The 13,684-nt window shown below is 48.0% G+C and overlaps 2 protein-coding genes across 5 annotated transcripts in view; one reads left to right on the top strand and one right to left on the bottom strand.

Moving 5' to 3' along the window:
* The window catches only part of LOC135906383 (solute carrier organic anion transporter family member 74D-like), a 243,897-nt gene that overhangs the window by 18,824 nt on the left and 211,389 nt on the right, over positions 1 to 13,684 (top strand). The window lies entirely within an intron of this gene.
* LOC135906427 (solute carrier organic anion transporter family member 74D-like) overlaps positions 4,354 to 13,684 on the bottom strand; it is a 33,613-nt gene continuing 24,282 nt past the window's right edge. For 2 of the 3 annotated variants that reach the window (XM_065437811.1, XM_065437813.1), the window contains 2 exons: positions 10,754 to 10,818; positions 4,354 to 4,921 (listed from right to left, as the gene is read on the bottom strand). In XM_065437811.1, coding sequence (XP_065293883.1) covers positions 4,431 to 4,921; positions 10,754 to 10,818 — 556 coding nt within the window. In that variant the 3' untranslated portion in view covers positions 4,354 to 4,430. The remainder of the gene's footprint in view (positions 4,922 to 10,753; positions 10,819 to 13,684) is intronic. The other variant, XM_065437812.1, reaches the window with a different exon arrangement.

Raw genomic sequence — 13,684 nt, 5'->3', positions numbered from 1 at the left:
ATCGCACTATCATTGTACCAGCCCGAAGAAAACAATACAGTATATAAAAACCACGTAAAGGGGGCGGGGGGGGGGGGGGGCGGAATGCTAGAAAATTTGAAAGTTGCACAAAATTTACGCGAGGAAAAATGCTCTGCAGACTTACAGTGACCGTCAGTACGTGGACTGGCCTCCTGCCGAGACATCTGTAGTTGGACTACTGTCTGCGCTGTGAGCCGGCTCAATGAATGTATTAACAAAGCGTCGAAATGTGACCAAATGACGTAAAAGATGCGAAATATTACCAAGTGAAAAAAGTCTTTTCAACTACGTCTACTTCCGATAGTTGAATATACTGCGGTGACAATGTCGCTACTGCTCACTGTCGGCTTGAATTGCTCAGATACCTTTTCAAATATGATTTTTTAGGTAGAAAAATTCACCTCCCAAGCACTCCGTACAGATAGTTAACCAACAAAGCTGAAACGCGCGGCCCTGCTGTTTATCACAAGATTAATCCCGATGGTTCATTAAACGATGGCTTGGTAGGCTGCCGGGTCCTCGGTACGCAGTTGCTGCTTGTGCTCGACTACACGAGCCTGTTCTTGTGCCCGGGCTGCAGCACCGGCACGGCGTAGACGAGCACGATGCCGGTTCTGCTCGCGGCGTTGCTGATCTAAAGCTGTCTGCTCTTCAGGAGCACTCATGATGCGTGGCCTACCCATTTCAGAACCTGAGAGAAACTGTTGCGCGCGCGCTAGGTTCCGATGGAGACCAACGACGACACTACTGGCGCAACCAGTCGCGCGCCTTTCTTTCTCTTTATATTTTTTTGCCCATGCGCATGGAGTTGCGCCAGAGGAGTTTTCGGCGTACAGGCGACAGACGGACGCACGGATGAATCAGCTAGCCACATACAGCTTCGCTTTAGTAAGCGATATTTATTCATACAAACATTAAGCATTTTTTATGCCATACATTCAGCTTTAAAATTGTAGAACATACTCGGAAACACCCAATGAACTTGTTTTCATGGCGCTATCTCCAACGTTATTTTTTCATCTTGTTATTTTTGCTCGACTCTGAAGTAAGCACCCGAAATATGAGAAAAGGTGACGTCACTGCGCCCTTACGCATCCGGGTTTTTTTTTCGTTTTTGATGCGAAAGCGTCTGTAGTCTGTGGCAGCGACAGGATATCGTCATTGGCTACGACCCCTCGTCCCGAGCACGCCTTGACGGAGTTGCCATTAGCTGCGACGTCACATCAAGTGGGCGAAAAGGAACAGCTGCGAACGATAGCGCGCCAGGTGTTGCGTGAGAGGAGAGGGCTTCGCTTCGACGCCATTTCACCCTCGCACATGCTCTCGGAAGCCCCGCGCGGTTCGTATCTCCCTCTCTCTCTCCACTTCTACATGTACATCTCTCTCACCCCCACTGGGCTTACGTGTTCCGTGCGCCTGCCGGCCGTGGTGGCTGCTGCTGCTTCCTCGGTCTCTAGTCGCGCAGGACGTTGGTGGCATGCGGCGTTTTCACCGCAGGCTGCTGCTGCTGCTTGCTGGGTCGGGCAGCACGTACCGCTGTGGTACATTACATGCAGCGCAAAGCTCAAAAGACCGCTCAGCGGCGCTTAAGCGGACATTATTGTTTTCGCATTCTCGACTCATAAGTGCTTAAGTGTCCTTCAATTTTTTGTCATATTACCACCCAGTTCGTAGCCTATCGCCCACAATGGGCTTATGACATTAAATAATGAATCATAATCATGATCCGGTTTGCAGTGCTCGCAACAGCGTTTCGAAAGAACGGGGAGGAACGACGCCTGCACGCCCGTTGTAAAACCTGATACGGGTTTCGATCTGCTTTAGTCGTTGTCCTATTACTTATGATTTCGCACCATGGTAGATTTTGCTTTTTTGTCTCACTTTCACAACGTTGGTTCTGACGCGACTGCCTAGACCTCAGGACTGACGACTTCGTTCTAGAACGCACGTACAACTTTCGGTCTTTCGAAACGCCGGTTGAGAGAAACTAAATGTGCAAGCGCACAGTCATGTCTAATTTTCTCTTTTCGTTTTATTTTGCGCATTTCCTTTATACCTTAAACAGATTAACAATGTAAAATATACCGTCATGGAAACAATTTCAGCGGTTCTTCCTGAACATGCTTTACAAACTTACAAACCCATGCCCTAAAGCAAATATTCAAAGCTGGCATATCTGAACTTAGCTATTCCGATAATTAGTTGCACTTCAAGAAAACGGTCGGAGTAACTCAGGCTGACTATGAACAAAGCGCAGTTGGCCTCTATGGCCCAAAATGTCGAACTTGTTAAACTTACATGGAACACCTCGTTCGAGCAAAAGCAGGTAGCGACGCCTGACAGAAATAAACATCGAAAAAGGGACCAAATGTTTATTGACGAGAGGCGGCACTGACAATACAGCGTCAAAGCAATCAATCTTGCGAGACTTCGTAACAGCAGAAGACGGCAGGGACAAAATACGTGAATAAACGCCAACGTATAACTAATGTAGGTACAGTACAAAGCGCTTCTTTGTTTCTTCAACTTTTCGCATAAATCCTGTGTACGATTTTCATAAGCACAGTCGTTGGCCAAGTTTGCACATGCAGTTGCTTTGACTCCACCATGTAAGCCATAACGCATCTTGTCTGCTATACTCGTGATTCTAGTCATGCCGCCCACTATGCGAAATTGCTGTCGCAAAGAAGAAAAAGAAAAACTCGTTATCACGTGCGCCATCATAAAGGGAAAATCAAACCAAACAGTGAGTTGAGCGTCGTATCGCACCCTACAATGCGAACAAAATTTAAACAACGAATACAGATCTTCACTTTCCAATCAAGAACATGTTTGGCGCGCTTTTGAGTTCCTCCTGCATGGAAGCTACATCGCTTAATAAAGGGCATACAATAGCGTAGGTAGTGCCGTTGCCTTCTGAGTATTGCTTACGTTGTCCGTACCGCACATTTACGTATAGGAACAGACAATATGGGCGTGTTGGAGTGCATCATGTAACCGCGCAAACGACAACGTACGAGGAAAGAAAGACATAGGACAAGCGCGGACACATACGACAGGCGCGCCTGTCCTGTGTGTCCGCGCTTGTCCTATGTCTTTCATTCCTCATCCGTTGTCGTTTGCGCGGTTACAGGATGCATTCCAATATCGACCACCAACTAACCCGCCTCTCCCTGTTAAATATGGCGTCACTGGCGTTCAAATTTTAAATGTGCAGAAACGCGTTCTTTTTTTTTTTGGCTAGGAGCAAAATCTCTATACAGTGAACTCTTGTTGCTCATTAGCATACTGGCTGATGGGACGTAGGAATCGCGAAACCAGACGTCGTTAATCTCAACAATGCCTGCTCATCGAGTGTGCGCTCACAGCACCTGAAAAAAAAAAATTATTCCCTCTCAGCCGCCGCACTGCGAACAGTTGTCGAACTAACATGTACAGGACGTTTAGGGGAACGCCTCCGTCATACGATTTCTTTTTCACCCTAATTCCACTGCTATTCCGTAATTTTATTGCGATAGCAATTATATGTACATTACAGGCACATTTCTACAGCCGCCGTCGACGTGAAGTTCCGTACAAAGTCTAAGGGCAATAAAATCTTCGCCGTACGTGGTATGCTGCATGTGCGAGTGAATGCGTGCGAGGGCGGGCCAAGAATCGCTTACCAATCGGGGCTCAATCTCGCTCACGCAAGAGAGGAAAGCGAGGAGGAAGCGCGTCGTCTTACGGCGCGCTCAAGGCTAGGGGGGAGGTCAGGGAGGAGGGGACGCTTTCTACTCTGGGCGGCCCGGGTGGGCGCGCGCGACCAGCCGGGCCGCTGCATCTTGAGAGCCATCGGCGACGGACACGAATCCGCCGCGCACGGTGTTTTCGCGGCTTAGTTCGCGCTGGTGCGAGACGGAGCACGAAGCTCAATTCGCTCGCTGCAGCATGCCTGGCTTCCTCACTCCAGCGTTTCGACAGCGAGTTTCCGCGGTTATCGAGTGAGGTGTGTTCATGCTTGCTTGTGCACGCGTGACACCATGTTTATTTAATTTACTTAGTAAGCCTATGTTTACGAGTGTACATGGCCGATAAATATACTATCCTTACGTCTTATAGCTGTCCACTAATTCGCTATAGCAATCGATGCTTTGCGGTGCGGGCGAAACCACAAATTTTTTTCATTATTCTTGGGAACAGTGGTTTCCGGCTACTTCTAAGGTTATAAATAATAAATGCCACCTTGATGACTGCTGTTACGAAGTGAATATTTTTTTTATTTGCATCATGCTTGCATGACCGCCATTATACTGAAGTCCCTAGGGATGAAAAAAAGGACAAGTGGTGATGTGCACGAATGGAAAACCGTTTATATTTAACGGGTCCGAAGACTAGGACACGATGCAACGAGTGTTCACTTCGAACATTCAGGTGGCAATGTTCGCGCCTTGGCTTGACTTCTCGAGTTCCTTGCCATGTACGCTCGGCTTGCGGCTGCCACGTGGGCTGCTCTGGGTGGGCTCAGATTCGTGAACGTTCGCTTCTCGTTCTGGGGCGGGCGCTTCTGAGTCGAGCGCATGCGCTTCGGCACTGGTCTCCTTGCTGCTCGCTGCAGGCTTGATGGGCTTCTGCTTGTACACGACAGTGCTGTACTTATTGTCGCTCTTATAGCGCGACCCGGCTTTATCGACCTTAGTGCTCTCTCCGTGAAAGTTCTTGATGAGCTTGCAGTAGTACGTCATGATGCACAGGAAGAAGAAGCTGATGAAAGTCATAAGCGACGAGAATCCAGCGATCAGGTAACGCATTTTGTCCAGGTCGTATAACCAGCACACTCCGCTTTCGCCGCACTTCTCCTCCCAGACGGCGCACGAGAAATCTGTGAGGGCACCGTAGATGGCCGGGTACGGCAAGAAAGCTGCGATGAATCAAGGAAAACGACGGACAGTTTAATGTATCCGCCAATGATGTCGCTGCGTGCAGCGCATGACAGAAAGCAGTGTGTGCTATTCGTCGCCGCCATATGCCACCTTCTGAAACTGTGTAGCCAATATCAGCCGCCACGATGTCAAACCACAAGCCGGAGTCATATCTCCGCGGCAAGAGCGATATCGGAAAATGCGCTCTCGTGGACACGCGAGAACACGTGAGAACGTCCCGCAAAGGCCGCTGAGCCCGCAGCGGGCGCCACGCAACTTTTGGAAAGCTGCGGGCGCACGCAAGATACCTTGCGTGCACCTGCGTACTGCGCATGCGCACTGACGCCTCAGCGGTTTTGCTGCGTATGCGGAGCAGCTGCGGACACCCAACTAAAGCTGTGTAATGATACCTAGCCGCACAGGGAAAATTACTTGTAGTTCTTATGTTCATCACTGATGTTCTTATCAGGAACTTATGTTCATCTCCTAAAACTAACCCTGGAAGGGTTAGCCAGCGCCACCACCAACGGCCATTGTTTGTTGATCATTGTTTATTGGCTTCTTATGCTGTGACCAATAAAACCGGGCATCTCGGTTTCCATTCTTCTCGTTTATTACATAGCGAGCGTCTCGATTCTGGCAACTCTGATGCCCTCAGGTAGGAAGGCTGGGTTTATTGACCAATTGCTGTCACCCAAATAGATCACGTATTCGTGAGGCCTGCGGCAGAAAGGATGTTCCACATCCTCCACCAAGGTATATGAGTGGTGGCGCCGGCTAACACATTAAGAGTTAGTTCTAGCACATAAACATAAACACCCCAGGATGTGGATGGGAAAACGGCCCTGCAATAAATCAACTGGTAAGAGCATCGCACGCGTAATGCGAAGACGTGGGTTCGTATCCCATTTGCGGCCAGTTGTCTTTTCATCCACTTTCATTTCCATTTATTTATCATTGCCTAAATTCAATGAAGAACTACCAGTAATTTCCATACGCTGTCCTTGATGTCACTGTTTTTAAATCTATATATATGGAGACAGAGAGAGAGAGATTTCTGAAGGTCGGACGCAGGCCGAAACGTCGTACAAGAAAACAAACGTTTTCCACATTCCCATGTTCCTTTTGTATACTTCTGAAACAACTGGATCATTCAAGCAAATATTCACTTGGCATATACAGGGTGTCCCACGTTGCTTGAGCCAAGAATTTAAAAATGAAAGGCGCGTCGGAAGCGAATTGAACAAAACGTATACTATTCGCAATAGCCTATAGCAACTCAGGTACTTATTGTTTTCCCGTGACTCACTATATAATTAAATTTAATTACCAAACATATTAATTATTGGCTGACGACCGCAAATGTGATCTGCAGATTTGTAGAGCAACTTCAGAAGCCCCCGATAGAATTGGTGTCTGTACGATACGTTTCACGTAGTCCCTCACGTAGTCCAAGGAGCCCGTGTGCGCAGAAAATCCAGCGTCGGCGTCCCGCGTCGGCTTTGGACGCTGCTTCGGCGAAAAGAATTTCGAACCAATTTCCGAACCGGCACATTCAACCACTTCTCTACCACCAAAGTTGCTCGTACCTTGTCTTTAATTATTTACAAACCTACTCCTCGGAACTTTGAGAAGGGCAGCCCACAAACAAATGTAATGAAAAAAAAACACCGACAGCGCATGTTCTTTATGTTAGCTCTTCTCAGACTGAAATCTTAAAGTTCGAAACAATAACACGACATCGACCCACTAAAGGTCGCGTTTCCACCAGAAAGCTCGCCTTCGTGCATAGCATTCGCAGCCAGTGTTTCCCGGTAAACGTTACTGCTACAAAAGCTGCCAGTGGCCGGGAAGCATGAAACGCAGTAAGGGGTCTTTGGACGCTATCGCGTTCCACTTTTAAAGGCGAAGTCTTCTAAGATTTTCCCGGTTGCAAAGAAAGCCAGCGAAATATGAAAAAAAAAGCCACGCGTGACGGAGCGCTTCCGCAGCGGTATCGCGCTGCTCTCAAGCGCGCGTTCTGTGAACAAGATCTGCTCCCGTCGGATGACGGTGCAAATGCATGCTGCTGGCCGAGCGCTTCCGAGAAGATAAAGAACGCCTTGCCGCATCCCCGTCGCCAGTGGCAATATTTGTAATATTTTAATTAATGTAACCGTTTTGTAACACTATATAATGAGTCAACATTACCTACATTATCTACTTAGACGTCTCATGTTCGCCTCCGTGCAAGCTACAGATGAAAAATGACTTTACAGCCGCATATTGAGGTAATAATAATAATATATGGGGTTTTACGTGCCAAAACCACTTTCTGATTATGAGGCACGCCGTAGTGGGGGACTCCGGAAATTTTGGCCACCTGGGGTTCTTTAACGTGCACCTAAATCTAAGCACACGGGTGTTTTCGCATTTCGCCCCCATCGAAATGCGGCCGCCGTGGCCGGGATTCGATCCCGCGACCTCGTGCTCAGCAGCCTCACACCATAGCCACTGAGCAACCGCGGCGGGTGCATATTGAGGTGTTTTACCTCAACAATGCATATACGTAACGAAGATTACATAAAATTCTACGTTTACCTTGATAGTGCAAGGCTACTAATGTAACACGACTCAAAAGAACATAAATAACCCAGCTTTAATAGCACAAGGAAGCCACTTAGTATACATTACCCCTCAATTTTTCTGCTTCTCGACGTTCTTGATAGAACTAAACTTTACCCAACGCGCTTGGCCGCATGTTGTTACCACGGCGATGACAATAGCCCGAGCTTTATACAAGTCAAATACTACGCTTCCATTCTTGATCTGCCTGAAAGCCATCGTGAAATATTGATTGAAGTAGCGAAAGTCGTAAGAAACGGAAGGGATTTGCTCAGATTCCTGTGAACGAGCTCATCCGCTTCGACATGTACTACGCCTTTCTGTAAAATCGATATGTCGTATTCATCTGCTGTGTTCTCAATCTGAACACGCACACAAAAAAATAATGAGCCATTTCACTCTGTGCAGGTGGATGGCCAGTGAAGCTGTGTAGCACACGATAAAGAGGTAACACAGAATTTTCAACAAAGATGCGAACGCATTTATTGTCTTGATCAGTGGTCATCGTGACGAAAGGAAGGTACGCACGCGCATTTATTTTTATACATCCGCGTTCATTCATGTTACACATTCGTTATACACGTTCGTGTTTTCATTTCGTGATATATTTAGGCAAAGAATTCGAGACCGAAATCACCGCACCGACTGGCAGCGGGCCGGTGCCGTCAGCTGCTTCGAAGGGGGAGGGTCAATATGCGGCGTTAGGTATGGCCGGAGGTGCAACAGCGGACGCTAGCACGATGCGCGGCCACGGAGCCAGCCGTGGACTAGACGACGACGAACGCGTGAGCAGTGGCACGAGCCATTGCTGACGATGATAGTCGTTGCTCACAGACATTTGTTGACGGACACGAAAAATGCATGGAACCCTCACCGTAAACAGCTTCGCTGTAATTTATTCCCATTGATGCTGATGAATGTACAGCTGCGCTTGCAAACGTCCATCAATCAAATGCACTTAGCGATATCGGGGAACGCGCAGCATCCGAATCCATTCAGATAGGTCTGACAAGGACTTAAACGAAAATACAGCATCAATTTTGCGTCTGTGATGACCTGTGATGTCTGGGATGACCAGTGTGCGAGGAAGCGCTATCACAATGAGAAAACCACAAATGTGAAGACAACCGTTGTTTCATCGTGGTCACAGAGCCTGTGCGTCGTACAGCGAGTATCAGCCACTTACATGTAGCTTTTGAATAATAAACTGCGTTCTAGAAAGCCACTTGTAAAGTAACTTTCCAAACTTTGAAGTCGATATAACGCCGCAAGTTGTTAATACTAGTCGCTAAAGAAAATCGTGTATTGCTAAGTCGAATAAGTTTTCGCTAAACAAGCAAGAAAGTCCTTGGACCTAACAACAAAACCGCTAAAATGAGAACACTGATTACAGACCCGTAGACTGTGAAAATCAACGCTGACTTCGTGTCTTCAGAGATGGTTAGGTTAGAAGGCCCTAATAAACACGGGATGACGCAGCGGCGGACAATTAAACTTGTTCTAGACCTCCCGGCGACAGCCTCCTCTGCTATGCAGGCGTGCAAGGGGTGTCCCGCAGGCAGCTCGCCCTGCTACGAACCATTGCTTACTGCGGCCGGCTTAATGTCATCTGCTACAGCACGTGGCGACGAGGCCCGAAAGAAAATCATAGCTGTCCAAGCAAGGGAAACGTACTAGAAAAGCTGGAGGTATTCTGAAAGAAAACGTGGCCTCTAGCTGTTGTTTTGTCAGTGCCTGATTTCAAAAGTGGGTGAGAGAGGGGGAGGCAAGTGCTCCCCTACACCCCCCTGTTCCCAACTGGTTGATAAGCCTATGTTGGGCAACAAATTCAAAAGGAAGTCAACCAGAATATTAACTAATGGGTGCTTTTCTCGTTATTAACGTAGTTAATTATCTTGCTATGCATTGTTTTTCTTTCACAAGCTCTTGCTACTATACTTTTTGTTGCTTTCGCACCCGCCGTGGTTGCTCAGTGGCGTTGGGCTTCTGAGCACGAGGTCGCGGGATAGGATCCCGGCCACGGCGGCCGCATTTCGATGGGGGCGAAATGCGAAAACACCCGTGTACTTAGATTTAGGTGCAAGTTTAAAGAACCCGAGGCGGTCAAAAATTTCCGGAGTCCCCCACTACGGCGTGCTTCATAATCAGAAAGTGGTTTTGGCACGTAAAACCCCATAATTTATTTGTTGCTTTTGCACTGCTATTTGTAAGCAGTGAACCGGATCCCCGTGCCTGCCGTGATGTTTTCACAATGTATCTACCCCTTTTCAAATGTCCCATTGATCACCACATTGAATTGTCCGTTGCATGATGCACCCTGCCCCTTATGTAACTCCCCTGATAAAGAGGCCTTTAAGGAAATAAACTGATCTGACCTGACCCACCCTCAAGTGACTTGTGCTAATGCGGGAACGAAATGCGTATTGTATCTTGAACTGCTGAAATAGAAATTTATGCAGTGCAAGCACGTACGCACGCACTTCTTTATTGCCATATTGATTATATCAACACACCAGGCGCATTTCTGCCGTCGGCGTCGCCCTCGTCGTAAGATTCCGCATAAAGTCCAAGGGCGATAAAAGCCGTCGCAGCGCGCCGTATGCTGCATGTGTGTGTGAAAGCGTGAGAGAGTGAGCCGGCGATCGCCGCTCAATCTCATCCATGCAAGGGAGGAAAGCGTGGAGGAAGCGCGCCGTCTTCTGTCGCACGCAAGGCTCGACGGTCATCGAATGTGTTCATGTTTGCTTGTGCGCGCGTGACACCGTGCTTGTTAATTTAGCTAGTATGCCTATGTTTACAGGTATATACGCCCGGTAAAGTTACTATACTTGCTTCGCATACTAGCTAAATTAACAAGCATGGTGTCACGCGCGCACAAGCAAACATGAACACATTCGATGACCGTCGAACCTTGCGTGCGATAGGAGACGGCGCGCTTCCTCCACACTTTCCTCCCTTGCGTCAGCTCACTCTCGCACGCAAGGGAGGAAAGCGTGGAGGAAGCGCGCCGTCTTCTGTCGCACGCAAGGCTCGACGGTCATCGAATGTGTTCATGTTTGCTTGTGCGCGCGTGACACCGTGCTTGTTAATTTAGCTAGTACGCCTATGTTTACATGTTTATACGGCCGATAAAGTTACCATACATTGCTTCGCATACCTGTCCACTAATCTTCTATCGCAATCGATGCTTCGCCTTTCGCGCGAGACTGCGCCTTTTTGTTACTCACCGAACAAGGTCAGAGCAAGCATGTAGGTATTGAATGCAAGGCTTTTGTCCTTCGGTTTTACGCACCTGTGGAGAGAAAGAGAGAGATTCCTTCATTTAAAGTCCGTTTTCAACGAAATTTCACTTTCTATACTGCTAACCATTACTAATTTAGCCAAAGTGAAATTACAGTGATATGTACTGCTCATTTGAAGCGAGTATCTGCAAGGTTGGTAACTGTTCAATTTTCTTATGAGCAGCCTTTAGATAACGCCTGTAAGATGTCGACACGTGCACTTTTTGGTTAGCGGATGGAACTTTAGGTCCCATGACGTCACATCTGAGTATTGTTAGCGCGCCGTGAGTAGCCGTGGTCGGCCCTGATCTCAGAGGTAATGTTGAAGAGCTGCGTGATCCGAGCCCAGCGTTGCTTCGGGTGATCCACACTAGTTTCAAACGTAAAAATTTGCATGGAGCCTACTCTATACAACTGAAACTATGGGCGCTTTACACGACCGGATACTTATTTCGAAAGAACCACTGGATGGCTAGTCGTGTTCCTATATACACTCTTAAGCAAAATTACACCCTTTTGCCACACAACGATAATTGTCATCTGTCTTGTCCGCATTTCCTTTCTTTAACGCGGCGAGCCCGATACTTTCCAGCAACGAACGACATGCGCGTTACCAGCATGACATAGCATTCCCGACAGGAAAGTAGCGGGGGCGGCGTTTTCAGGAAAGGAAACGCAAGCAAGGCAGATTACGATTATTGTTGTGTGGCAGAGATACATCCCAAAGGGTGTAACTTTGCCCAAGAGTGTAACGTGAGTGAATTCGAAAGGACACTAGCACTGTCTCTTATTAACTCGGAAATTCAAGGATACCGAAACATTAAGCACCTTTATATTGAGACGCAGTAACTGCCTTGAGACAGAATGCGCCTGTCTCACTATGGTCGTTTTTTTTTTTCATTGCAAAAAGTGTTCTAGAACTCATGAAAACTGGTGGCTTGCGGTGATTCTGTCCACATCTTGCATAAGCTTTTCTTTCAGCACTGTTTCCAAATTGGGAAACACGAAGCAACTGGAGGTAAGATCCAAAGAACAGGGAAGGTAACGTGCCATTTTCATCCCACCTTTCATCACGAGTAGCTGTGGATGCGGGATCCCTATTACGGTGCACTAGCCATGCGCTTGAGTTCCACAAATCGGGATGTCCTTGTTTTTTTTTTTCTTTTCAAAGCGAATCTTTCTTTGCCTCTCCTCCCGACTTTCCAAGCGCTGCTGCTGCTGTAGTCTCGCTCGCGCACACTGCTGTGTTTCTTGCGACAAGACCACATGGTGCTCGCCCCCTGGTCTTGCTCAGTGGAGGACAAGAACTAGGAAGCTTACCAGCAAGCATGCGGCATGTATGATGAGCAAAACGGCAACGAATAAAGTCAAGTGGAAAGTCAGAGAGGCTGAGGGAATCTCATGGGTGGCGGCAATGGAAAAGAAACCTGCTATATAAGTAACTACTTAAGAGGAAAAACCGAAATCAGGAAAGAAACAATTTATGATAATTCAAAGGGAAGCGCTTTACTTTTCGAAGCGATATCAGGATGCCTTAGAACATGCACTTATAAAGCCAGGTACAACAAGGAGGGAGAAGCATGGTCTTGCTGCGGCAAAGCTAGGGAAACGATGAAGAACCTTTATTAGAGTGTGAAGATATCTGCCCAGCGGTCGATTTAGGCAATTCTGGCCTCCTTGAAGCCCTTAATTGGGTTCAGCGAGAGCATGGGGTAAGTAAACATGTGCGCAGTAGACATTAGTAAGAGGTGATTGGAATATTGGTGAAAATAGGGAAACGAGAAACAACGGAGGCGTACAGAAATAAAGTTCACGATGGGGGTTCAGAAAGTTTGATTATAGGAATTTATCGTGTTTTTCTTTTGCCTTTCTTTAACATAGGTAGGACATCAGGCAATATAGTAACAAAAGTTTAGTGGCGCAACCCACCACCCCATTCCAAAGGGGACGTTCAGAGCATCCATCCATCCATCCATCCATCCATTCATGCTCGTGCACGCAGCTGCGTTTGTTGCAGCACCACCAGATAGCGCTCGCGTCTGCGCATCCCGGCCGCTGGCGGCAAGGAAACTTTGTGCGTATGGGCGTACTGTGCTTGTTTTCCTATGCAACAAAAATGTCGGTGCTGGGCTGTGGAGGTCGCGTGCTACGCTGTCATGGTGTAAACATTGCAATCGCCTATTGCCTGAAGAGAGCAATTGCAGCTGGCGTCTAAACAGCGTTCTGGTCACCTATGCAGAAGGAGCACATAAACATGAGCCGGAAAAAATGGCTCCAAAGCATGCACTCAGCGTCGAGGACACCCAGGCCCAAAACAAGCGTCGCGCGGAACAATAGCGTCTTCACAACGCAGCGAAACGTGGCGAAGACCCCGAATGTATATATACAGTGCACACATACAATTATAAAATTAATCGAATTACGTACAGCTCGAATATTTCAGGTAATGTTCAACGCTTCTGCCACGTTCAGCAAACCACATACAAGGCTCCGCTTACATCGATTGCCCCAGTGCGTGGGATCCGTCGATTGAGCGAAGCTTGTATTGCCTCACTGGTATCGGCGTCGGTGTTGGTATTGCCGCACTAAAAACCCCATCCGCGTGAAAAAAAAAATGGCTGTGGCTTAGCTAAGGTTAAGCCCAGGATGCGAAGCATACTAGCCTTTATTTTAACGCGACAGCGTTAAGGAGCTCATGTCGCAGAAAAGCCGGTGTCGTCGGCGTCGGCTCAGGCGTGCGGCGCTTGCTCAGGCGCACATTTCGTTGTCGCGCCGAACGCTGCGTTGCTCGACGCTCACCGCGTCCGATGCGGGGGGTGCGATGCCGCGAGCGACGGCGTGAGTTGGAGCCCCGTTTCTCCCCTGTCGTGACGTCAC

The sequence above is a fragment of the Dermacentor albipictus genome, chromosome 5, assembly GCF_038994185.2.
Source record: "Dermacentor albipictus isolate Rhodes 1998 colony chromosome 5, USDA_Dalb.pri_finalv2, whole genome shotgun sequence".
NCBI classification, from domain to species: domain Eukaryota; kingdom Metazoa; phylum Arthropoda; class Arachnida; order Ixodida; family Ixodidae; genus Dermacentor; species Dermacentor albipictus.
The sequence above is the reverse complement of the archived record's forward strand: the minus strand, read 5'-3'. Positions and strand labels throughout refer to the sequence as shown.